The following is a 27782-nucleotide window of genomic DNA, read 5'->3' on the forward strand; positions in this document are numbered from 1 at the left end:
TAAGTCATAGATCTAAACCCTCTCAAACTTTTTGTTCTCTCTTGCAATGATTTGCAAGATTCTAGGTAGTAGCTGCTCCATTGACCAGCTCCCATAGTGACTATGAGCAGAAACACCTTCTCTCTCTTCTGACCTGAAATGAACATGGAGCATCAACAAAAAAAATAAGCCATTATTACTTTTCAAGCCCTTGAGGCTTTTTTTCTGTTGTTTGTTTTCTGTTTTTTTTCCACAGCATAATTTCCTGATATAGTCTTAAGCATAGATAGACTATACACTTAGTGACCAAAACTGATTGATGGGTTTGGCAAAGCCTGAGAGCAGAAGAGTCACAGCCCTGGTACAATTTCTCTCCTTTCCAGTTATTTGTCAGTGGAATCTAAATTGGTTTAGTAAATCAGTACTAATCTTGAAATTCCACTTCGTTACCATAGAGACAAGTCAGTACTTCTAATGACTGAGTCATATGTACTTTTATGCTTTCCAAACTCTATGTTATTTCTGTTAAAATAGCCTATTGTATCTCAAATTATGTCTGGCATTGTCTTAGGTGCATTCCCCAGAAAAGATTCTGAGACAAAGATTTTTATTCAGAAAGTTTATCTGGGAGTGCTGTCCAGAACACACATGACCAAGTGAAGAAAACATACTTGTCCAGGGGGAGATGCTGAACTGCAGTGCCATCAGAACAAAAACCTCAGCTGATGGCATGGGGAGCTGTTTAGATGGCCCTTTATAGTTGTCCTGGTTGAAACAAAAGGTATGGACTCCTGTGTCTCTGCATCAACCAGTCATTGGATATAGGTGACCACAGGGGAGGAGATATAACTTTCAGCTAGGCAAAGCCTGGGAAGGAACTCAATGATGAGCTGTCACCAGCCAAGACTCTTGCCAAATGAAGGAATTTATGCCTTTGTCCTGAAGGGGGATTCTGCATGATGCAACACAGCAACCACTGTAAAAGCAATATAAGTTTCTAATGAAATCCTTGGCAACCTGCCACCAGGTTATCTCCCGTTGAAACCATTACTACAGTTTCTGTCCACCATGATCTGTCCAATTGGATTGCTGTTTCCCTGTCTCCAAACATCAAATGCATATTTAACCTGAAGAATTCAGCTCAAACATCATCTAGTAAAATCCTCCAAAAAAATCTCTCCTGATGATGTTACCAACCATATTTTTTTTCTTCTCATGGACTTTCTTGGCATTCTACACCAAAACTGTTTCAGAAGTTTGCTTCATGTAAGCAAAAAGCCCTCTAAGTGGATGACTATGGAGCTGATGCTCAAACCTGAAGTATAAAGAAACCAAGATGGAGGTTTATAGAGGTGGGAGAAATAACTTGACAAATTCAGTAGGAGATTCTTTTTTTTTTTTTTTTTTTTGAGACAGAGTCTCGCTCTGTCGCCCAGGCTGGAGTGCAGTGGCGCAATCTCGGCTCACTGCAAGCTCCGCCTCCCGGGTTCATGCCATTCTCCTGCCTCAGCCTCTCCGAGTAGCTGGGACTACAGGCGCCCGCCACCACGCCCGGCTAATTTTTTGTATTTTTAGTAGAGACGGGGTTTCACCGTGGTCTCGATCTCCTGACCTCGTGATCCGCCCGCCTCGGCCTCCCAAAGTGCTGGGATTACAAGTGTGAGCCACCGCACCCGGCCAGTAGGAGATTCTTTAGGTCTCATTTGTTCCTCTAGGGTCCCACACAGATAACCCTAGGGCTGAGTCCCAAAGTGTCCTGTAGTCCAGGGCTATGTTTTGTAAGCCAGATTCTTCTCTTTTCACCATACTCTATGAATTGCTTCCTCATTAATATTCCCAAAGCTTTAGTAAAGGATTTTTTGAAAGTTCCTTTCTTGACTTGCCCTTGCTTCAGAACCTTAACAGGAGAGATCATTTCAATTCCTTCTTAGGGCTTTTGTGCCCCTTCTCCACCCACGACTCCATCCCCATCTGTTACCAGAAAGGGGTCCTGATCCAGACCGCAAGAGAAGGTTCTTGGACCTTGCACAAGACAGAATTCAGGGCGAGTCCATAAAGTGAAAACAAGTTTATTAGGAAAGTAAAGGAATAAAAGAATGGCTATTCCACAGGCAGAGCAGTGGCATGGGCTGCTCAACTGATTATACTTATAGTTTTTTTTATTATATGCTAAACAAGGGGTGGATTATTCATGAGTTTCCTGGGAAAGGGGTGGGCAATTCCCAGAACTGAGGGTTCATCCCCTTTTAAGACCATATAGGGTAACTTGCTGATATTGCCATGGCATTTGTAAGTCATCATGGTGCTGGTGAAAGTGTCTTTTAGCATATGCTAATGCATTATAATTAGTGTATAATTTGTAAGTCATCATGGTGCTGGTGAAAGTGTCTTTTAGCATGCTAATGCATTATAGTTAGTGTATAATGAGGAGTGAGGACTACCAGAGGCCACTTTCCTCACATCTTGATTTTGGTGAGTTTTGGCCAGCTTCTGTACCATATCCTTTTATCAGCAAGGTCTTTATGACCCATCTTGTGCCAAACTCCTATTTCATCCTGTAACTAAGAATGCCTAACCTCCTGGGAATGCAGTCCATAGGTCTCAGCCTCACTTTACCAAGCCCCTATTTAGGATGAAGTTGCTCTGGTTCAAACATCTCTGACATATTTCCCCCCTCCCTTTTACAGGGGAACCCTTAATCTTAAGGGCTGTAAACGGACAAATATCCGTCTTCTGTAACATCTTCAGGCTGAAGATGGGTGATGATATTCCTGCCTATTAGGGTCTCTTGTATTCAGGGTAGAGAGGAGCTCAGTCAGAAAGTGTAGGTATGGCGAGGGCCACTCATAACTGAGTTCCAACAAAATGTGATATCTGAAAGATGAATAAGTATTTAATTCAAGAAAACATTCGGTAAGCTTATCCTGCATTCCTATACAAAGAGTACAGTAGTAATAAATTTCACAACAGTAAAGCAAAATAAGGAAAATTATCCCCAGTAAACTAAATAAGAAGGCTTTCCATGAACCAGACCACTGTTGGAACCGAGCTGATATGGGATTGCTAACTGATTCCCATATGTATCCAGATGTAGAATACTGATCTGGATTTTTACATTACCCATCTCTCTTGTTTCTTCTGAGCTGCAGCCAGAGATCACTAGTTGGTTTACAGGAATAATCAGGGTAAGTCCGAATTGCAACAACAACAACAAAAAAACCCTGAAAAATAACTGATGAGACTAGAATCTAATAGGGTGCACAATAGTTTTAGAAACACAATTTTTCTCTTTCCAGTCTCCCATTTTTACTAAAGACAAATCATAGTAAGACCGACTTGCTTTATTATGCTTGGCCTGATTATTTATATAAAGTGCAGCAAGAATGATTATTTTTCACATAGGCTTTTTACATTAGTTTTAATGCAATTTTGTTCCATAGAAGGAATCTCAAATAAGACCTTTTTTAAAGCCAAGCCCAGACATGGGATTTTACTGTCAAATACCTATGTGAGTTGGCTCCTCTTGAGGTCCTAAGATAACTTGGGGCTCCTGGGTCTGTCAGAAAATTACATTCTTTATATACCACAGGTCAAGAACCCTGCACAGGGACTTCATAGACAAGCTATGAGGCCAGTTTTCCCAAGGTGCTTTTACTGGCTCTACAAGTTAAGCATGCCATTCCAGTCAAAGCCTTAGTAAAATAATCAGTTTCTCCAATTGTGTCCTGTTACAAAAGAAAACAGATTCTTATTGCACTTATGCAAATGACTATATTATCATAAGTTAAGAATACACCCAAATGGTTTCCAAATTCTGGAGAAATCAGGTAGCGAGAAACAAATATGCTCCAAATTTTGTTCACAGGAGTATACTTGTATTAGTCCATTTTCATACTGCTATGAAGAAATACCTGAAATTGAGTAATTTATAAAGAAAAAGAGGTTTAATGGACTTACAGTTCCCTTCCCACATGGCTGGGGAGGCCTCACTATCATGGTAGAAGGTGAAGGAGGAGCAAAGGCATGTCTTACATGGTGGCAGGCAAGAGAGGGTGTGCAGGGGAACTGCCCTTTATAAAACCATCAGGTCTCATGAGACTTACTCACTATCACGAGAACAACACGGGAAAAACCCACCCCCATGATTCAATTGCCTCCCAATGGGTCCCTCCCATGACACATGGGGATTATGGGAGCCACAATTCAAGATGAGATTTGGGTGAGGACACAGCCAAACCATATCAATACTTTACTCAATTGTTAAAAGCTGTAAATAGCTCAAAAGAAAAGTTTCTTGGCTCTGAGAAACAAAACAAAGGATCAGCAATGTGTTAAGCCAAAAGCCAAAAAAGATTACTTTAGGCTTCTATTAGTTCAGTCCATGCAATTAACTCCTGTTCTGCTTGACATACATGAACAGTTCAGCCCTCCATGAGAGTTCTGAAAGTTTTTCCTCTATTATAATGTCACAATCTCCAAAGTTATCAGAAACCTGCATTCAAGAGCACCTGTCAAAGTCTTATAGCTGATTAAAAACCATCTTTTGAAGAGGATCAAAATAAGACAACAATTGTCCGTGGATGACAAAAAGTCTTAGGACAGCCAATTGACAAGAAAATTTTTGTTATTTCTGTGGCATACAACAATTTTACATAATAATTATGACTATTGGCTGGGCACGGTGGCTCACGCTTGTAATCCCAGCACTTTGTGAGGCCGAGGAGGGCGGATCACGAGGTCAGGAGATCGAGACCATGGTGAAACCCCGTCTCTACTAAAAATACAAAAAATTAGCCGGGCGCGGTGGCGGGCGCCTGTAGTCCCAGCTACTTGGAGAGGCTGAGGCAGGAGAATGGCGTGAACCCGGGAGGCGGAGCTTGCAGTGAGCCGAGACTGCGCCACTGCACTCCAGCCTGGGCGACAGAGCGAGACTCCGTCTCAAAAAAAAAAAAAAAAAAAAATTATGACTATTAATAACATGCACTAAATCATATCAGAATTATAGGAGTTTCCCATAATTTTGGAACACACACCTAAAACATATTTACACAAATAAATCTTTTACTCCTTAACAGAGGGAAAACTTAGCTTTCCAAACAATCTGACTCTTTCCTTTCCCTTCTTTTTCTTACAATTTATTTAAAAGGCAAACAAATGTCCAATAACGATAGACTGGATTAAGAAAATGTGGCACATATACACCATGGAATACTATGCAGCCATAAAAAATGATGAGTTCATGTCCTTTGTAGGGACATGGATGAAGCTGGAAACTATCATTCTCAGCAAACTATCGCGAGGACAAAAAAACAAACACCGCATGTTCTCGCTCATAGGTGGGAATTGAACAATGAGAACACATGGACACAGGAAGGGGAACATCACACTCCGGGGACTGTTGTGGGATGGGGGGAGGGGGGAGGGATAGCATTAGGACATATAGCTAATGCTAAGTGACGAGTTAATGGGTGCGGCACACCAACATGGCACATGTATACATATGTAACAAACCTGCACATTGTGCACATGTACCCTAAAACTTAAAGCATAACAATAATAAAATAAATAAATAAATAAAATGCTTCCTGAGCACTTAAAGATAAATAAAATTGTAACAAAATGTCTAACTATATACTTATTCATTGAATGTCCATCTCCCATATTAAATGAAAGCCTTGTAAGGACCATGTCTATTTTGTTGACTGTGAAATTTCTAGGATTCCATGTACCTAAGTCCTGGCATATAGTAGATACTCAATAAATATGTGTTGAATGAAAAATAGAAAAAAAAATTTAAAAAGGCAAACAAAAACATTTTAATATTTTCTAATATAACATGAAAATCTTGTTCAACAGAGAAAGCCAAATTTCACTTTTGCATTAATGCAGTATTGATGCCAAACCTAATTCTTAATGAAACCTTATAGACAAATCTATCCAATCTTAATCAGTTAGATCACAAGGTAAGATTCTCATAAACCTTTTATAACCCTTTACGATTTTTTGTTAAAGAGCATATCAGTGCTCTAAGAAAACCCTGTTGTGCTTTTATTCCAATGTTCAATTTACGAAAAAAACTGAAAAATACCCCCTTTCATTTTAGCTAATATGTTCACACACAGAATTTCTTTTATAAGATTAATTGTTCACAAACCTTCCACAACTTGTTTAAACCTTCAGCTTTTTTCTATCTAGCTTGAAAAAAATTTTTAAGCCTCTAAACTAGGCCAAAAAAATCCATATTCCCATGCCTTCTTATAATTTTTTACCAAAAACACATGTCACTGTCCTTACACACCTTGTATGTAAAACTATTTATTCAGTAGACTCAAATAAACATTACAATCTAAGTGAGCAACTTTTATTTTTGGTGAAAAATCTGGTTAAGTAAGGATTTTAATTATCTATCAGGTGTGGAGCCTAAGACACTAAACAGAAGTCCAGATAAGGTCTTTTTTCAGCATAGCCAGGGGGCATGGCTAACTCCACGTTTCCATGCCTTACCTGGAATCTAATGGCTCCAAAGCAGGTAAGTTGAACAATTATCAAGTTAAAGAAGCAGTTTATGATATTAAAGCACTTGGCAAACCTAAATCTGACCAGGTTAATTTAGACCAAATGTCTTTATTTTATCAATAATCTTTAAAACTGTCTTTAATTCCTAAAGATTACTAAAGTCACGTGAACTAAAAGGCATTTGTTTTTATTTTTCTGACAACATTTGATTTAATTGCCTATTATCTTTAAACCAATTAATCAGAGCTCTTTTATATAGAAACACCACACACACAACACATGTAAATATGCAGACAGACAGAAAATTCAGTACTTGTAAGATTTTCCGTTTGCAAGTTTCTTAATTGGATTGCTGGCTTTAGGGTGGAGCCCTTGGAGGAATAGGACTGGGAAAGCATGCAGTTTCCAGGGCCTAATAAGCAGGCACAGCAGGAAGGCAAAACAGAGCCCCAAAATTAAGGGTCTCATTTTTATATTAGATCCTGGATCCCCCAAGAAAAGAGAGAATCATAAATGAGATAATGTCCTTTGCAGGGACATGGATGAAGCTGGAAGCCATTATCCTCAGCAAACTAACACAGGAACAGAAAACCAAACACCACATGTTCTCACTTATAAGTGGGAGCTGAACAACAAGAACACATGAATACAGGGAGGGGAACAACACACACTGGGGCCTGTTGGGGAGGGCATCAGGATAAATAGCTAATGAATGTGGGGCTTAATACCTAGGTGATAGGTTGATAGGTGCAGCAAACCAGCATGGCATACGCTTACTTATGTAACAAACCTGCACATCCTGCACATGTATCCCAGAACTTAAAGTTCAATTTTAAAAAAGAGGGAATCAACCCATCTCCCATGGGAGTCTTATCTCTCAGTGGAGAATGGGGATATTTTCATAGTTTCTAGGTGGCCAAGAACATGATTCTCTAATCCAAACATGCAAAGTGCCAAGTATCTCCCCATAACTGCCATTAGCTATCCCCAAAAGTATATTTCCTACCTAGTTATTACACACCAAAGCTCTCTCATAATGCAAAGTGATTTCTGATACCCCTAAAAGTCAATACTGTCAGACATTGCAATGCAAAACAGAGGAGAGCCTTAGATTTTGAGAGGGATCTATCTGATTTCGATTTCTGGATTTTCATGAAGAAAACAGAGGTTTTTCCCCAAACAGGGTCTGTAGTGCCTCCTGTTTTTCCCAAGGAGTCCCAGGCTGTGAGAGCTTGAATATCCACTTTTAATTAAGCTGACTTTTAACCATAGCATTCTTTAAAAAAAAAAAAAAAAAATCTCATTATCAGACTCTAGCCAGGCAAAACAGCAAATACTTGTAGCTTTTGAACTTTACCAAAGGTAACCTCCCAGGTACTCAGAAAAAGGAAAATTCAAGAAAGGAAGTCAGAAGTTGTTCTGCAGCACTGGGCAGTCTCCATCGCTTTTCCCAGAAGAAGTCTAGAGCAGCCAATTTTGAGCTTGCAAAGCCTTTTAACTGCTCAATATAATTTTTAGGGCTGTAATATGAACCCCAAAGTTCCTGTCCTCTGGATGGCAGAGACAAACAGGAAGTACCGCCACATGGTTATAAGGTCAAGCTCCCAAGAACATAAAACAAGACAAGAGGGAAACCAGTTTTGTTTTTGTTTTGTTTTGTTTTGTTTCAGGGACCTGAAGCAAAGTTTGTAAGTGACCAGTTTGATGGGCTGTCTTGAACAGTAGTCTTATAATAGGGTGTATGAAGGTACAGTACTAACAGGATAGATGAATATATGAATGGGGAATTTATTAGGAGAATTGTCTCACACGATTACAAGGTAAAGTCCCACAATAGGCCATCTGCAAGCTGAGGGGCCAAGGAGCCAGTCCCAGTCCCAAAACCTGAAAAGTAGGGAAGCTAATAGTGCAGCCTTCAGTCTGTAGCTGAAGACCCAAGAGCCACTGGCAAATCACTGGTGTAAGTCCAAGAGTCCAAAAGCTAAAGAACTTGGAGTCTGACGTTGAAGGCCAGGAAGCATCCAGCATGGAAGAAACATGGAGGCCAGAAGACTCAGCCAGTTTACTCTTTCCACATTTCTCTGCCTGTTTGTATCCTAGCCAAGCTGGCAGCTGAACAGATGGTACCCATCCAGATTGAGGGTGGGTCAGCCTCTCCCAGTCCACCAACTCAAATGTTAATCTCCTTTGGCAGCACCCTCACAGACACACCCAGGAACAATATTTTGCATCCTTCGATCCAATCAATTTGACACTCAGTATTAACCACCACATGGGGGCTTAAGCTTGTATTCTATCCTAAGATACCCCTCCTTCTGACAGAACAATATGGAAAGACAAATTTATAGCACAAAGTACACCAAATTCACTACAGCTTAAGACTAACAATGGGAAAATTCTTTTTCCTATTAATTAAAACTTAACACAAGAATAAACAGGGATGTTTACCATTCCTATAACTCGTTTGCACAGAGAGGCCAGAAGTCTGAATGGTAAGAAATTCTTACCCTTTTTCTGGCATGCCAGGCTTCTGGGTTCCCTTTCCCTGAGCAGCCCTAGTGACCTGTCTTGTGGCACCATAGCCCTAGGGGCCAAACCACAACACAAAGGAAAATCACCTTTTTCCATTTCATGAAACCATAGGCAAAAGCCTCTCAATTTTGCAAGATGTCACCCAAGAGATTGCATAGGGTAACCAAATTAACATCTTCCAAACCAGCCACAGCAAAATAAATGTGACAAAACATAGACATTCGCCACTCTGCTTAGCACTGAATATCAAACTGGCAAGGCTCAAATATGATTCTGGTCGGGCCTTGTCATCTTTGATCCACTCATATTGGTGTGGAATGATCTTCTGACCAGGAGTTTCAACATGTGGTTTCTGCGCAAACTGAAACCGCAGACAGTTGCCCTGAGTAACAGAAAAGATAGAAAAGAGAAAGGAAAGAAAGGGAGAAAAGCATTGCCTGCAGCAGGGTGAGGAAAATGAGGAGCTCAGGGAGGCCAGAGAAGACCCATCCATTGCAGCAACACTGAATCGAAAGTTCAGGTGGCCAATTGTCTCATCAGCTCTCAAGTTTCCCCTTTAGGGAGAAAATGGTCCCCATATCCAGTAATCCTATATACGCCTAATCCTGTCACCCATGGCCATCAGCGAACAGTGCAAGGCAGATTAATCCAAAGAGAATAATGGTTAATATCCCATAATGTCAAATCCATTTTTAACCAAGAAGGACTTTACTGAGAGAAGCTTCTAACCCGCTTAATCTTAGGAAGGACTCTCACCTTCCTAATTTGGGCCTTGAACCTAAGTTCCATCAAGCGTCCTTGCCTTTTATTATTATTTTTTTTTTTTTGAGACGGAGTCTTGCTCTTTCGCCCAGGCTGGAGTGCAGTGGCACAATCTCGGCTCACTGCAAGCTCCGCGTCCCGGGTTCACGCCATTCTCCTGTCTCAGCCTCTCCGAGTAGCTGGGACTACAGGCGCCCGCCACCACGCCCGGCTAATTTTTTGTATTATTTAGTAGAGACGGGGTTTCACCGTGGTCTCGATCTCCTGACCTTGTGATCCGCCCGCCTCAGCCTCCCAAAGTGCTGGGATTACAAGCGTGAGCCACCGCGCCCAGCCCCTTGCCTTTTATTAAGAGGGGCCTTTAAGCTCTCTGTCTTAGGAAAGGTTCCAACTCTCCTAAGTTGGGCCTCTAACCCAATTCCATCCTTTAACCAGGTAAAATGGTTCCTACCACTTACCCTAAGTCATCCAATTGGTCCTCTAATCTATTTCTTTTGGGTAGGGAGTCTCCTTAGTTTAATCTCGTTGTGGTCACTAGGAAGATGTTACCAGAAAAGGGTCCTGATCAAGACTTTAAGCGAGGGTTCTTGGACCTCATGCAAGAAAGAATTTGGGGTGAGTCAACAGAGTAAAACGAAAGCAAGTTTATTAGGAAAGTAAAGGAATAAAAGAATGGCTACTCCGTAGACAGAGCAGTGGTATAGGCTGCTTGACTGATTATACTTATAGTTATTTGATTATATGCTAAACAAGGGGTGTATTACTCCTGAGTTTTCCAGGAAAGAGATGGGCAATTCCCAGAACTGAGAGTTCCTCCCCTTTTTAGACCATATAGAGTAACTTCCTGACACTGCTATGGCATTTGTAAACTGTCGTGGCACTGGTAGGAGTGTCTTTTAGCATGCTAATGCATTATAATTAGCACATCATGAGCAGTGAAGACTACCAGAGGTTACTTTCGTCACCATCTTGGTTTTGGTGGGTTTTGGCCAGCTTCTATACCACATTATTTTATCAGTAAGGTCTTTATGACCTGTATCTTGTGCCAACCTCCTATCTCATCCTGTAACTAAGAATGCCTCACCTCCTGGGAATGCAGCCCAGTGTGTCTCAGCCTCACTTTGCCCAGCACCTATTCAAGATGGAGTTGCCCTGATTCAAATGCCTCCGACACACCCATGGCTGAAGTCTATGTGGTTGTCCTGGTGTTAATTATTGAAGGATTCTGCCAAGGGGTAGGGAAATGTTAAAGAGTAAGCATCTGGGCTGTCAGGTCTAACTGTCCTTTTCCCAGTAGAAATCCTCCCTACAGAATCAACCTTTTGTTATCTGTTTCAAGTTTTATTTTTCAGGGAAACAATTTTTTATACTTTTAGTTAAAATTATTTGTACATACATTTTATTTCCTCATGAGACCTTAAAGACCTTGAGATAAAAAATTTAGGAAAATTCACTAGAAGCCTCAATTTTCCCATTTGCAAAATGAGTGGCAAAAATTTTTCAAAGGCCCTTTCATCCGTGTTACTTGCTAATTCTATACAATTCAGCCTAAAATTATAGGATGTCACAATTCTAGACAGGTTGAGTATACTTTATCTCTGGTTTCCATATTAGTTTTCTGGCTGATATGCTGCATGTATCTTTTTGTTATTTTCAGGTAAAATAACTGCTCTGGAAAAGAAGGCAAGAAAGTAAAACAAGGCAGTTTCACCACAGCCATCATCAGGGACTCAGGGGCAATTTGACTTAAAGCAGCTTGAAATTTTAAAAGAAAAACAGAAAATGCAATCTGTTTTCCCATTTGGTCTGTTTCCTCTTTAAACAAGCACACTCTATCTCTCTAAAGATTTCCCCCTAAAAAGAGAACACATTGCACAGTTTGACCTATAATTTAAATCACAATTAAGCTTCCAGTTAGAATGTATCTTCATCATAAATCTACTATAAATCCCCCAGTGTTCTGTTAAATTCCCTTAGCCTCTTAAACAGCAGGACCCCAGTTTTATTTTCCCTAGTTATAAAATGCTAGATTATAGCTTATTTATGAGTTTCATGAGTAAGACAAATTTGATTGCCATTCACAGAGAAATTCTCACCAGGTTATTATATTCCTAGATCCTGTTAACTAATAAAAATACAGAAACTAAAAATTACTCCAAATTAGTCATTCAAGTAGAAATGCTCGCAAGACTTCTTTGTATAAAAAGAAGATGCCACCAAACAGCACTATTAAGAACAGTTCCTCCTGTTGCTCCTGGTCATCACTGCTACCTCTGCTAAATCCAATCTGCTTTTTACAAACATTTATAAATCTACCTTTTAGCCTGCTATAGCAATCATTCCTGAGGGACATTGCTTTTTCACTAGGAATTTACTCCTTATGGGCAGTGCCTAAAGCGGTTCAGATTTTATGTTCTTGACCTAAATCTGGGTACCCACTATAAATCCAAACTCGACGGAGAAATGTCCAAGCGTCTGGTGAAATGGGTCATCTGGGGTTTCAAAGATTTCAGGGCTTCCGTAGTCACATGGACAGGACAATTACTTGAGGCATGAAGACTGGTAGGTACTCCTAGGGTAGCGTAAAATTGTTGCAAAAAGTTCTGCTTTATAATCAATAAAATAAGAATTGATTTTCACTACAATATAAGCTCCATACAGCAGAAATTTTTGTAAGCACTCAATTATTTGTTGAATTAGTGAATGGACTTTCATCTCAGCTCCGCTCTGTGATCAAAGCCTAGTTCCAAGATCCAGCTTCTTCATCTATGAAAAGGAAATTACATGTATTACATGAAGTAATTTAAGAAATGTGTATGGAACTAAGTATAGCACAAGTATAAATTAATATTTTAAGCAATAAAATTACTTTCTAATAATCATTATAAATAATTCAAGCTAAGTCTGCAATAAAAGATTATTTAAATCCTTGAAAGGCAACAATGGGGAAAACTGTTGTTTAAAAATTGCAAGCGTTTTCTTTCTCTTAAAACATGAGGGATTAAACTTTCAGGCACAAACACATTTTGTTTTTGTAAAGTCATCTGAATGGATACTCATTTACACAAATGTAGAACAATGGTTCTCAGTTGCAACAGAAATATTTCGGACATGTAGCAGCAAAGAAATGAACTGCTTTGCTTTATATTTTAACATAGTGACATTAATATAAACAGATTTATTTAAAAAATATCTTTCTTTTATTAGCATAAGGACAGAAAGATATTTTTAATACGTATGGACCTAGACCATTCCATGCCTTACATTATTGCTTGTCCTTATGAAATTGCATGAGTGTTTTCCTGAAGAAGTTGCCCACAAGAGATTGGGAGAGGATACTGGCAACGGCAGAGAAGACTTGGAGACATGATCTCCAACATCTAATGACAAGGGACATAAAGAGAACATGATTTGGATTGCTGAAGCCTCAACTGAACTCCACTGTGGATTTCCTACAAATGCTGTTATTTAAAAACACATCCTCTAATTCTCAGAAATGTATTGATGCCACACATTATCATGGTCTGAAGACCCTCAGGAACCAAAGAGGAACCAAAACCACACTCTTATGAGTGGGGGTGGAGTTTGGAGAGAATGGACTATAGGGAGTAGGGAGACCAAAATGGAACGCACAGAAGTCTATGAATTCCCCATTTCCCACCTACCTATAATGGGATGGAGGTGGAAGTGGAAAGTCAATGTTTGGAGATAAGGCCAGCATAGGAAAGGGAAGAGAGATCGTGATCAAGGGAATTCCTGAGTTTCTATGCACACTAATGTTTGATGGAGTATGCATGTAATTACCTAGGAACTTAAATATGGGTAAAAATAACAACAAAACAACAACAAACTTTCATCTGAAAAATCTGGAAAACAATAGTTTCTGGTTTGGAGAGAATGACCATCTTTATAATCTTCGTATGTTCATGTAGTTGCTCATCCCTTCAATTAACACTTACGGAGCACAACTCTGTCTCCAGAATTGAACTGGATGCTGAGTTTATAGATGCTTACAAGGCAAGACCACTGACATCAAGGTGCTCACAGTGGGGGACAAACATATAAATAAATACGTGTAACAGGAGTCTGTGTAATTCATAAGATAAAACAAAGGAGGGTTGGTAATTATACCTCAACAGCAACTAAGAAAGTGGTATCTGAATTAGATTCTTTCAACCCAAAACTGCAGCTGTTCATAAAGCACAGAAGCTTGTTTTTACTTTACGGGCAAAAAAAAATTGCAACCAGAGGTAAAGAATATGGTGCCGAGAGCCCTCTGAAGCGTACAGCTGGCGTACATATTTCATGGTACCTTCCTCAGCCTACTATCACGGTGGTCAGTGATGATATTACACAAATAAAATATGTTGATAATAGGGTTTCATGGTACATTCCTCAGCCTACTATCACGGTGGTCAGTGATGATATTACACAAATAGAATATGTTGATAATAGGGTTTTTTTTTAAGTTTTCAATATTAGGTCATTGAGAAATGATCACTACAATGAACTCACTGAACCTTAAAATACTATTTTGTGAAATATATTGTATACTTTCAAGTATTTTTTCTTTTTTAAACTATTCTTTTCTTGTACCTTAATGAGCGAGCAGCAAATGAACCCCCTGAACTTATTCATATTCAACCAATATTAAGTATCTACTATGTGACAAGCACCAATATGTATCACAAAGGTATGTCACAATGGGAATGTAGGTCAGAAGAAAAGTGTGGATAAAGGGTTAAGGGATTACAGAAGAGGTTGTAAGTAACTCGAGAAATGGATCAGATTTGGGGTTTAAATACATGTAGAAACACGCAAGGGGGAGAAGTGAAGAGTCAAAGGGCATTTCAAGTTCACTATGTGCAAAGAAAGAGATGGAGAAGTGAACACCAATGTTTCAGGAATGATGAAAAGATGGTGCATAAAATGCTCCATAACCTGCCTTCTATGGATCTCTTACACTAAATCTTGCCACTTCTTGCATCATACATTACATTTATCTTCTGTGCCATTGCCTGTGCAATCTACTCTATTTAGATGACTGCCTTTCACTCTTCATTTCTCCTGGTTAATGTCTTTATACAAGTCTTCTCCACTCAACTATGGATTCCTTGGAGACAGGCACACATCTTATTCATCTTTGTATCCCAGCACGTAACACAATTCTTGGCACAATGCAGGCATTCTATAAATGCCTATTGAATCCATTGATACATCTATCCACCAACAAAGTTACGGAGCACTTTCTTTTGTCATTGGTTGGTGCATAAGTTCACAACAGTTAAAAAAAAAAAAAAAAGACATGGTAATCTAAGGAAGAAAGCAGCAGATGAATCTGAGAAAGTAGGTTGGGAACAGACAATGAAAGGTCAGCGAGGCCACCTTAAAGAGGTTAGAATTAACTTTGTGTGTAATTTTCACCAAAGATTTATATAGAGGGAAGAGGTACCATTTTTATATAGAAACATATATATATATATATATATATATAGTAAAACTTTAGAGAGGGCAGAGTCTTGTTGAAGTAGAAGATTAAGTTAGGACGTATTTGTTGACTGTAGAGGACTGCAGAGTGCTGTAAGAGGTAGTGGAGATGTTAACTGCAGAAGCAGATCTTGTAAAACAAAAAATATGAGAGTGAAGACTCTCTTTGAATCTAGTAAGAACTGAGTTTGGTAATAAAAAGGAACCAGTTGGAGGAGGATCAGGCAGATGTGTGTGGATTTGAAATAAAAAGTAACAATGGACCACCATGACAAGGAGAACTATGAAATGAGAATAACATTTGAGGAAGAGAAGTCAATAATTATCCCCATAAAAGGGGTATGACAAAGCAGATGAGAGGTGAGCTATGTAGCTCTGGCTATTAACCAGCATGCAAGTGATAAAAGCCAAGGACAGCTGGAAAAACAGAAAGAAACGAATATGAAACAAGTAAGAATAGAACTTACTTTACGAGTAGTACGTGAAAATATTTTTTTTTTAAAAAAAGCTCTGTCACCAGGCTGGAGTGCAGTGGCACGATCTAGGCTCATTGCAACTTCTGTCTGCCTCCTGGGTTCAAGCGATTCTTGTGCCTTAACCTTCCGAATAGCTGGGATTACAGGCATGCATCACCACACCCAGCTAATTTTTGTATTTTAGTAGAGACGGCGTTTCGCCATGTTGGAGCCAGGATACTCTCGATCTCCTGACCTCCTGATTTGCCCACCTTGGCCTCCCAAAGTGCTGGGATTACAGGCATGAGCCACTGCGCCTGGCTGAAAATACTTTTTTAAGACCTAGTACCATACTTCTTTAGAGAAGTAATCACTGGTTTTTAGGAAAACTGACTTTGAATAGAGAATGTGAGCTCTCTAAGGAAGTCTCAGGAGGAGCAAAACAAAGATCACTGATGTTCTTCACGAAAAGTAAATGAGAAGACCTCCTCCAACATGGTCGACTGGGCTTTCCTTTAGAAACTCATAGAAATAATGGATAAAACATAATTATTTTTATATAAACCATATACAACTGTAAAAACAAAAAACAACAAAAAGGAAATTCTCAGTGCCTGAAATAAATTTTAAAAATTGAAGCGCAGAAAGCACAGATACTGCGGTAGTCCTCCAAAATTTTATACTTGGCTATATGCCTCAGGAGCCAGTAGTTGAGTTTTAATGTCCAAGCAGAAGGCTGAGCGTTGATGAGGCAGGTGAGCCGCAACTAAGCCCTTATGTAAAACCTGGAGCCTTAGGAATAGCCAGCTACTGGAACTAGAAAAAGGCAATCTACTAGTTTGGGGAAACGATAAAGAAGTTTGTTCCTTGGGGCTTTGGATAGGGTGGAAAAAAAAAATAAGGTACCTATGAGAAATCAAAACTGCAGGCCTGCAACAGATCTAAATTTTTTTTTTTTTTTTTTGAGACAGAGTCTCGCTCTGTCGCCCAGGCTGGAGTGCAGTGGCGCAGTCTCGGCTCACTGCAAGCTCCGCCTCCCGGGTTCACGCCATTCTCCCGCCTCAGCCTCTCTGAGTAGCTGGGACTACAGGCGCCCGCCACCACGTCCGGCTAATTTTTTGTATTTTTAGTAGAGACAGGGTTTCACCGTGGTCTCGATCTCCTGACCTCGTGATCCGCCCGCCTCGGCCTCCCAAAGTGCTGGGATTACAAGCGTGAGCCACCGCGCCTGGCCAACAGATCTAAATTTATAATATTTGCTTAATTCAGGAGCCACAAACTGAGAAATTATCATTTGAAAATGCTTCAGATCTTTAAGAGCTACAGTATCCTGGCAGAGGCAAATGCATAATTGTCTAAAGGGACTCTTTTGCAAGTAAGGGTGTAAGAGAGTCCCATAAACAAAACCATCCCACTGAAGAAGAGCACCACATGAGGAAATAAATCACTAAGAGTCAGTGGAGGTTGTAAACAAGAGTTAGGAACTGAAAAGCTAAAAATAACAGAACTAATAGAAAAGAAGATAAAATAAAGATATATAACTTGATTAAAAGGGCAAAATAATAGAAATCATAATGAAAGAATAGGCAGAATTCACAAAGAACCAAACAGAACATGTATTTTGGAAAACAATACTGTCACTGAAATTAAAATGAATCGGTCTAACCAGTCCCACTGGGTGAAGGAATATAATAACCTCCTTTTCTATTCCTCATTTTAAATTATACTTAGCTGTGTTTCTTTGCAAGTTCGTCAAACAGGTTATATTCGGTGAACCCACAGTTCAAATAATATGGCGTTAGAAATAAAATACAGTCATGCGTTGCCTAACGACGAGATACATTCCGAGAAATGCCTCATTAGGCAATTTCATTGTTGTGCAAACATCATAAAAGTATACTTACACAAACCTAGATATTATAGCCTTATGATCCTAGACTACAAACTTTTATAGCATATTACTGTACTGAATAATGTAGGTAACTGTAACTCAATGTTAAGTGTTTGTGTTTCTAAACAGAAAGGGTAGTATTGTTTCTGGAATTGGTGGGTTCTTGGTCTCACTGACTTCAAGAATGTAGCCGTGGACCCTCGCGGTGAGTGTTACCGTTCTTAAAGGCGGCGTGTCCGGAGTTTGTTCCTTCTGATGTTCGCATGTGTTCGGAGTTTCTTCCTTCTGGTGGGTTCGTGGTCTCGCTGGCACAGGAGTGAAGCTGCAGACCTTCGCGGTGAGTGTTACAACTCTTAAGGCGGCGCGTCTGGAGTTGTTCGTTCCTCCCGGTGGGCTCGCGGTCTCGCTGGCTTCAGGAATGAAGCTGCAGACCTTTGCTGTGAATGTTATAGCTCATAAAAGCAGTGTGGACCCAAAGAGTGAGCAGTAGCAAGATTTATTGCAAAGTGCGAAAGAACAAAGCTCCCACAGTGTGGAAGGGGACCCCAGCAGGTTGCTACTGCTGGCTTGGGCAGCTGCTTTTATTCTCTTATGTGGCCCCACCCACGTGCTGCTGATTGGTAGAGCCGAGTGGTCTGTTTTGACAGGGTGCTGATTGGTGCGTTTACAATCCCTGAGCTAGACATAAAGGTTCTCCACGTCCCCATCAGGTCAGTTAGATACAGAGTATGGACACGAAGGTTCTCCAAGGCCCCACCAGAGCAGCCACAAACCTCGAGCTAGACACAGGGTGCTGATTGGTGTGTTTACAATCCCTGAGCTAGACATAAAGGTTCTCCACATCTTCACTAGGCTCAGGAGCCCAGCTGGCTTCACCCAGTGGATTCCGCACCGGAGCTGCCAGTCCCGTGCTGTGCGCCCGCACTCCTCAGCTCTTGGGTGGTCGACGGGACTGGGCGCCGTGGAGCCGGGGGTGGCACTGGCCGGGGAGGCTCGGGCCGCACAGGAGCCCATGGAGGGGGTGGGAGGCTCAGGCATGGCGGGCTGCAGGTCCCGAGCCCTGCCCCGCAGGAAGGCAGCTAAGGTCTGGTGAGAAATCCAGCGCCCTGCCAGTGGGTCGGCACTGCCGGGGGACCCAGCACACCCTCCGCAGCCGCTGGCCCGGGTGCCAAGCCCCTCACTGCCCAAGGCCGGCAGGGCCGGCTGGCTGCTCCGAGTCGGGGGGCCCTCCAAGCCCACGCCCACCTGGAACCCCAGCCGGCTCGCCGCACACAGCCCCGGTTCCCGCTCGTGCCTCTCCCTCCACACCTCCCTGCAAGCTGAGGGAGCCGGCTCCCGCCTTGGCCAGCTCAGAAAGGGGCTCCCACAGTGCAGCGGTGGCTGAAAGGCTCCTCAAGTGCCGCCAAAGTGGGAGCCCAGGCAGAGGAGGCACCGAGAGCAAGCGAGGGCTGTGAGGACTGCCAGCACGCTGTCACCTCTCAGTATGTTGCACTATGATGTCACAACATCACTAAGCAATAGGAATTTTTCAGCTCCATTATAATCTTAAGGGACCACAGTCATATAATGTAATCGGACATTGAAATATTATGTGGTGCATGAACGTATTCAAAAAGTGCTGCCAGGCCACTGCCCTCCACCCTGTGACAGAGTGAGACTCCTCTAAAAAAATAAAAGTGCTGCTGTCAATCCAATGTAAAAATATAAACTTTCTGTCATTATCAATTCATTTCCTTAAACCTAAAAATAATCTCTCAACAAAATGAGTCTTCCTTACTTCTGCGGTAAAGTCCTTTCTTTTTTTCTTGTCCTTTGTTCCAAGGAGAAAGGATTCACTCGGGTCCTTGTGAGAAGACTTTCTTTAGCACTCTAAAATTAGAAAAGTATACCCAGGAGAGAGCACGTTCCTTCCAGTTCCCTAGGAGAGTAGAGCACCAAATCTTTCTCCTAGGTCTTGCTTTATGGCTGTATGTGTGTCCTTGCTGGTACTGATGCCTTCCATATAAGGACTCAGACTCCACTAGCTGCCAGATTTCCGCTTGAAACAATGCCTGCTAGCGTTGAAGCTTTCAAACGATTTTAATCCATGGTGACGAAGCAAGAACAGTGTTTTCTGTATACTGCATCTACCCTATACTCTATCTCTGTTTCTACCCCTCACATCTCCAAATTAGGGGGCTTTACTGGCTTTGTGCCTTGGTTTTTTCCACTGACCTGTGGTGATCTCAGGAGGCAGAGTTTCAAGTTAGTCATCAGTGATTTCCTCAAGCCCATTTGTCCTATATTTAGCAGCAATTCCTTAGTGCTTCTGGCATGCAATAAGACTAAAACTGATAAGAGATCTCCACCTTTATAAGCATTTTTCATTTTAATCAATGGTCTTAATGGGAGCAGTTAGATCTGCACATTCTTCTAACCACCCAGAAGTCCTTATCCAACAACAGTGCATTTGTATATGTTTTCATCCATTTGACGTAAGTGTATCAGCTAGTTGTTAAAGTGCAAAGACTAACAGTCTGTCTTTTTTTTTTTTTTTTTGAGACGGAGTCTTGCTCTGTCCCCCCAGGCTGGAGTGCAGTGGCGCGATCTTGGCTCACTGCAAGCTCCGCCTCCCGGGTTCACGCCATTCTCCTGCCTCAGCCTCCCGAGTAGCTGGGACTACAGGCGCCCGCCAACACACCCGGCTAATTTTTTGTATTTTTTAGTAGAGACGGGGTTTCACCGCGTTAGCCAGGATGGTCTTGATCTCCTGACCTCGTGATCTGCCCGCCTTGGCCTCCCAAAGTGCTGGGATTACAGGCTTGAGCCACCCCGCCCGGCCAACAGTCTGTCTTAACACATATTTCCATACCAAAAATCACTTTATTTCACAACTTGACAAAGTCCACATTAGGATTTGTTGGCAAATTAAAATTCTTTACTCACAAAATGATAAAAGGAAGGAGGCACAGCTCAAAGTTAACGTGTAAAAGTTAACAGAATCAATACAAGTGGATAGCCGTGGAGCCTAGGGGATGCAGGAATCAAGGCAGACAAAGATATCTGTTGAATTAAATTAACGTTAGGTCACTACCCATGGTTGACATCACAGAAGTGGGTAAGCATATCAGAGTAAATAAATGAATCCTTTCTTAAACAAAAAACCCATAAAACTTATTTTACTCCCTTAAGGAGAAATATTTTCAAAATATAGGCCCATTCCTGGTAGGTTAAGACCAGTTCAGATGACTGCATTGCTATTCCGGGGCCAAGAAAGCAACTTTAAAAACACGCCCTACGCCATGGTCTAAATGCGTCCCTCAAAATTCACATTTTGAAATCCTAACTCCCAAACTGATGGTTTTAGCAAGTGGCCTCTTGGGAAGTGAGGAATGGGATTAAGGTCCTTATAAAACAGGCCCAAGGGAGGGCCTCTGCCTCTCCACCATGTGAGGAGAGCCAGAAGGTGCTATCCACTAAACAGAAAGCACCCCTCCCTAGACACACCTTATTCTGTGACATTCCAGCCTTCGGAAATGTGAAGAATAAACTTCTGTGGTTCATAAACTACCCAGTCTATGGTATTTTGTTATGGAAGCCCAAAAGGATCAAGCCATTCCAAAATAGCATTGTCGCCCACACCATCTTTTTGTTCCTCACCTAGGGTAACACCATACCCATTCGGAGTTAAGCCCTTCCTAACTCTTTAGTATCAACGTGCTTGGAAACGAGAGCAATCCTGACACCTTTTTTCTTCCTGAAGAACAATACATACTAATAATAGGATCGGCTAATAGTACTAGATTCTATGCATTTAGCCTAGTATGTATTTAAAAGCATGCAATCTGGAGCTAGACCGCCTGGGAACAAATCGCAGCTTACTAGACAAGCTGTTGAACCTTTTACTTGGGCTCATTTAACTCATTTGTAAAACGAGGACAATTTCTGATTTCATAGGGTTGCTACGTGGATTTTAAAAAGCCCCTTGCAACATAGCCTAACACTCAGAACTTAGTAACATGAACTGTCTTAAAAGGTTTCCAGAAAAAATCCCCGACAGGTTAGGTCGGCTTATCATTACAACGCTTTCCGGTGTAAGGGAGATGAATAGCTACTTAGCACCACACAATTTCTCCTCTGGGCTCGGAACAGCTCTCGGTAGACTACGATCCCTTCCCGACGTGGAAATTTCAGATAAAAAGGCCAGCACGGGGCGGAGCCAGGACGCGGGCCAGAGTCCACCGAAGGAGGGTGCCTCTCCGGCCCAACGAAGTACAGCTTTTATTTTGCAGCAATCTGAGCCAACCCGAGGAGATTCTGAGGCTTCCACAACGGAACGGACGAGAACATTCATAGAATGCCTCTCCACCTCCTGACTGTCGCTTCGACGGGAGAAAAGCAAGCCGCAGCGAGCACCGCACGCTCGAGGAGGCGGAGTCTGCACTGTGCCTAACGCGGACCACAGGGACCGAGGCGGGGCGGGGCTGGCGAAGCGCGAGGACCCGGGGCCGAGGTGTGGGGCTGACCATAGCGTGCCGGACGCCGGTGTGAACATACACTGTCTGCTCCTGTAGTGCCCAGGCCCGTGCCGGGGAGTCCCCGGAGCTACCATTATCGAGACTCTCATTCCTATTGCCCTACGGCTTTAATCCTTCGAGAGGAGGGGAAAAATGGAACCCTAAAGACAGGCAGCTCCTAGGCAGCAGCACAGGAAATAAGCAATGGAGGTGGGGTCCTTTGCTCGCGCCGAAATTCAAAGGAATAAATAGTTCCGCCGGGGGTGTTGAGAGCGGTGAGGCAGGTGTTGTAGCCGCTGTGGTGAAGTTCGCTTCGTAGCAGCCCCGGCTAGAGAGTTGGCCTGCTCCCCGCCTTTGTGACCCGGAGGAGCTTTTGGGGTGCGTCAAGCCCCTGGCCTGAGGCAGCGGTGAGGCGTGTGCGTGAGCACGGCTGGTCGGGCCCAGCCAGACGTCCGGGCGGGAGGCGGGGGGCGGGAAGCGGGAGGCGCGGGGGCTGCAGGGAGGGGGACCAGTGGCAGAGGGACCTTAGGGGATCCTTAGAAATAGAGGCTAGTTTCTGTTCGACCGTGGAGTAGGGCGAAGAGGTGTAGACAGGCCTGGAGAAGCCAGGTAACACCCTGAGTAAAAAGCAAGAAGTTGGAGAATATGAGATACATCTCATCTCTAGTAAATACTTAAATGACTTCCCCTCCTCCCGGAGTCAAGCACAATTCGGGGATGCAGTGACGGACGTAGGTGAAGATACTGCAGGAACTTACAGACAAGGAATGACCGTCTGATAATCAGCTTTAAGTACCATGAAGGAAAAAGAAAGCCGAGTGAAGGATTGTGGAGAGGTGACTTAGGGAGGTCAGGGAGGACTCCAGTAAGGTGACATTTGAGCAAAGACGTGAGTGCAGTAGAGAGTAAGCTATGTCAGTATCAGAGAAAAGCACGTTATGGGCAACGATAATGGGATATGTAATAATCCGTAGTCTTTGTTAGGTAGAGTATGGTAAAAGGAGAAGGCAAGCCTGGAAAAACGGGAAGAAGAAATAGTTCAGACTTCCCAGTTGAATGGTTTAATTTCCAGATAGTGGCTAACTCTGGTATATTTTTGAGTAGATGAACCATGTCTTTACATCAGACAAAGATAGTTTGTCAAGTGGCTGTTTTATTTCTATCACCCTATGATTGCTGTTTTTGCCTCGTGTTCATTATGATTCCAGGTTTACATTCCACTTAGGTGGTGTTATTTCTGTTTCGTACAGAACTGGTTTGTGGCCTGTTTGATTCCTATCAGAGGTTTGCTGACCCAAGACAGTATCGAAAATGCATATTAAGTCAATTATTCTAGAGGGATTCAAGTCCTATGCTCCGAAGACCGAAGTCAATGGTTTTGACCCCCTCTTCAATGCTATCACTGGCTTAAATGGTAGTGGGAAATCCAACATATTGGACTCCATCTGCTTTTTGCTGGGCATCTCTAACCTGTCTCAGGTAAAGTGTAAACTTTCTGGTTTATTTGAATTTAAGTTGGCAGGAGAATCCTCATTGAACTTTGGAGACTTTCCAATATTCTCCTCATTTGTGTTTTTATACTTTTTGTAAATTACACCTCACTGCAACCTTTTAAGGAAAGTAATATTACTCCTTTAGATGAGAAAATAGAAACTTAGAGATGTTTAGAAGTAACAATGCCTCAAAACTCAGGCATTCTGACTGTAAAGCAGTCTCATTCCTGAGTATTTTCAACCCTGTGTAATGATGCCTTTTCAAATCCTATTAATGGATTGAATGACTAGTGAAAATCGTTGGGACGGTATTTCCTTATATCTTGCGAAGTAACTTTTTGTTAAAAAATGAATAGGAAACAATTCAATTCAGGGTTGAAAAGGTTCCGTAGAGAAAAGTGTCCATTGCAGGTTGTTGCCTATTTTTCTTGTTTTTCTTGCCAGAGGATGCAGCTGCCTATCCTTGTCTACTTAATGGACACTGCGTTGGTGGGTTTTCCACCAGCAAGGGACCCATTTTTAGTGTTGCTTTGTACAGTAGGGAGTTTGTAATTGATACACTTTTTTTTTTTTTTTTTTTGAGACGGAGTCTCGCTCTGTCGCCCAGGCTGGAGTGCAGTGGCGCAATCTCAGCTCACTGCAAGCTCCGCCTCCCGGGTTCACGCCATTCTCCTGCCTCAGCCTCTCCGAGTAGCTGGGACTACAGGCGCCCGCCACCACGCCCGGCTAATTTTTTGTATTTTTAGTAGAGACGGGGTTTCACCGTGGTCTCAATCTCCTGACCTCGTGATCCGCCCGCCTCGGCCTCCCAAAGTGCTGGGACTACAAGCGTGAGCCACCGCGCCCGGCCTACACTTTTCATATTTTATTTTAGGTTCGGGCTTCTAATTTACAAGATTTAGTTTACAAAAATGGGCAGGCTGGTATTACCAAAGCCTCTGTGTCAATCACTTTTGATAATTCTGACAAAAAGCAAAGTCCTTTAGTATCTGAGGTTCATGACGAAATCACAGTAACAAGGCAGGTGAGTGGCAATTAAACATTTGGATATCTTAAGACCTTTTATGTCTGATGTGGTTTTTGGCCCTATGCCTTTGCAAAACGTGCTAGAGAAAGTTCATGAGCAAAATTGGTGCCTTAAATTCTGACTAGATTCCTTAATGTCTTCCTTACATTAAAATTTTGATCATGCACGTTCTATCACTAAGAGGATTGAAAGACAGCTGAAAAGTTATTCGTCCAGTATAAGCACTCAACTATGCTGAGATCTTAAACCATACTTGAATCTTCTTTGGCTGTTCTTGAACACCTGTGTACTTGAGATCTTTCAGTCTTCTGAGATAACGCATTCTGTTTTTGGACAGGTCTTATTAGAAAGTTACCGCTATAAGTTTTGTCAGAGTCTGCTGTCTTCAAATTTTATTCATTAATCCTAGTCCTCTTGAGAGCACCAAGAGCAAATCTGACTTATTCCCTACTTCAGTGTTTAAGTGATCTGCAAGTATATGTGTTTTAGTTCTAAGTGAAATCTTGCCAGGTCTTTCACTTGATGTTTGTTCCTAGTTCCTTCACTTGCCTGATTATACCAAGTATGCTCCAGTTTCCCTCCCTGCTCCTGCATTCATCTGTCTTTCTTTTAATGGCACCTTAGATTGGGTGTACCAAAATTGGTCTAGTTGGAGTTATTCTTTCATTTTAGATATTCTACTTTTATTTTTCCCAGTAGAGCATTGGAGTGTTCATAATACATTGTGGATTCATGTTAGATTTACTGAAACCACTCTATTTTTTTTTAGGTGTGTTATTATAGTCAGGCAGTGTTTTCAGCTTGTCAAAGTTTTTTTTTTTTTTTTCTAAGACGGAGGCTCTGTTACCCAGGCTGGAGTGTAGTGGCACCATCTCAGCTCACTGCAGTCTCCATCTCCCGGGTTCAAGAGATTCTTCTGCCTCAGCCTTCTGAGTAGCTGGGACTTCGGGTGCCCACCACCACACTCGGCTAATTTTTTTTTTTTGTATTTTTAGTAGAGACAGGATTTCACTGTGTTGGCCAGGGTGGTCTCAATCTCCTGACCTCATGATCTGCCTGCCTTGACCTCCCAAAGTGCTGAGATTACAGGTATGAACCACGGTGTCCGGCCCAATATTTTGTTTTTAAAAGTGTTGTCAACTCCTATTTACTGTCCATCTTAGCATTTATTACTTACAGATTTTCTCCTCTATTTTAATGGAAGCCTCTGACTGAAAAAAAAAAAAAAAGAAACGTAGGCCACGTTAGGACAGAATTGTGTTCCATGTCATTAGGCATCCATCAAATATTTATCCTTTAGGAACTGTCACTAAGTTTCTTACTAATAATCTACCTAATTGTTCCTGTCCTCATTCAGGCCATAAACTTGGATCTTCACCAAAATTATAAAATTTTTGTCAGAGAGGTCTTTTCAAATACATTAATATATGCACTACCAACCTAGTAGTCCTGTCAGGAAAAGAAATGAACTAACATTTATTCAATATTTATTAAATACTTGATGTATATTGGGTGTTCTTGAATGTACTGGGATGTGCAGTTAAAAGAATGAGAAACAGAGCTTGTCTTTAAGGACTTCAATCTGGTAGGTGAGACAGTCATACCCAATAAATGACAATTTAAGTGTGATAGTAGAGTGTGGTGTCTGGGATGACTTAATGAAACCATACGGAAGCTCCGTGATTACCCTTTCTTTTAAGTGGTCATAAATCATGTCTTTATTAAGAGCTTTTTGAATCTTGTCAACAATTGATGTCAAGCTACTTTGTCTGACATCTATTCCTGTTGAAAAGTAGAGAAAGCCTCTGTAGAAGGAAAGTAACTAGGAAAGTGTGTTTTACATATACTTGGAAACATAAAGCTAGAAGTTACCTTGGAGACCTAGTCCGGTGCAGGCCAGGGTAAGAGGCTTGTGTGTAATTACATAACTAGTTAGCAAAAGTACTTTCTTTTTTTTTTTTTTTTTTTTATTAATTTTTTTTGCATACAAAAACAATAAACATTTTCTAAAAATACACACAAACAAAAAGATGCGTATCAAACATATTAGGAAGGTTGCACATGGGAAGTCAGGGAATAGAAATGGGGGTGGGAGTTAAAATAAATGAGAGAGGGACTTTATATGGATCAGTGATAATAACTCAATCCTCTATTTGACAAAGAAGAGGGAGAAGGAAGAGGAAGAAAAAGAAAGTGGGATAAAGGATCAGAAAGGGAGGAAAATAGAAAAAATTAGAGTATGACTCCAGGGTAGACCTGTTTTGTTGTCATTGAGTTGGTTGGTTGGTTTGTCTGTTGTATTCTTCATGTTTCGCCAAGTTGGCCAGACTGGTCTCGAACTCCTAGCCCGAAGTGATCAACCCGCCTCGCCCCCCAGAGTGCCGGGACCACAGGCGTGAGCCACCACGTCCAGCCCCCACATTGCTTCTGGCCTCCGTGGTAGACCTCCCAGACGGAGCGGCCAGGCAGAGGAGCTCCTCACTTCTACCCAGACACGGGGCGGCCGGGCAGAGGGGCTCCTCACTTCCCAGACGGGGCGGCCAGGCAGAGACGCTCCTCATTTCTTCCCAGACGATAGGTGGCCGGGCAGAGGCGCTCCTCACTTCCCAGACGATGGGTGGTCGGGCAGAGGCGCTCCCCACTTCCCAGACGATGGGTGGCCGGGCAGAGGCGCTCCTCACCTCCCAGACGATGGGTGGCCGGGCAGAGGCGCTCCTCACCTCCCAGACGATGGGTGGCCGGGCAGAGGCGCTCCTCACCTCCCAGACGGGGCGGCCGGGCAGAGGCGCTCCTCACTTCTTCCCGGACGGGGCGGCCGGGCAGAGGCGCTCCTCACTTCTTCCCGGACGGGGCGGCCGGGCAGAGGCGCTCCTCACTTCTTCCCGGACGGGGCGGCCGGGCAGAGGCGCTCCTCACTTCTTCCCGGACGGGACGGCCGGGCAGAGGCGCTCCTCACTTCTTCCCGGACGGGGCGGCCGGGCAGAGGCGCTCCTCACTTCCCAGACGGTGGGTGGCCGGGCAGAGGTGCTCCTCACTTCCCAGACGATGGGTGGCCGGGCAGAGGCGCTCCTCACTTCTTCCCGGACGGGGCGGCCGGGCAGAGGCGCTCCTCATTTCTTCCCAGACAGGGCGGCCGGGCAGAGG

The 27782-nt window shown here is 42.5% G+C and overlaps 1 protein-coding gene across 4 annotated transcripts in view; it reads left to right on the forward strand.

Annotated features, from left to right (window-relative positions):
- The first annotated feature begins 22133 nt into the window (after positions 1-22133).
- LOC129483159 (structural maintenance of chromosomes protein 2-like) overlaps positions 22134-27782 on the forward strand; it is a 37342-nt gene continuing 31693 nt past the window's right edge. For all 4 annotated transcript variants that reach the window (XM_063639222.1, XM_063639221.1, XM_063639220.1 and 1 more), the window contains exons 1-3: positions 22134-22525; positions 23369-23597; positions 24486-24635. In XM_063639222.1, the coding sequence (XP_063495292.1) occupies positions 23430-23597; positions 24486-24635 (318 nt within the window). In that variant the 5' untranslated portion in view covers positions 22134-22525; positions 23369-23429. The remainder of the gene's footprint in view (positions 22526-23368; positions 23598-24485; positions 24636-27782) is intronic.

Source organism: Symphalangus syndactylus, chromosome 5 (assembly GCF_028878055.3).
Source record: "Symphalangus syndactylus isolate Jambi chromosome 5, NHGRI_mSymSyn1-v2.1_pri, whole genome shotgun sequence".
Classification (NCBI taxonomy): Eukaryota; Metazoa; Chordata; class Mammalia; order Primates; family Hylobatidae; genus Symphalangus; species Symphalangus syndactylus.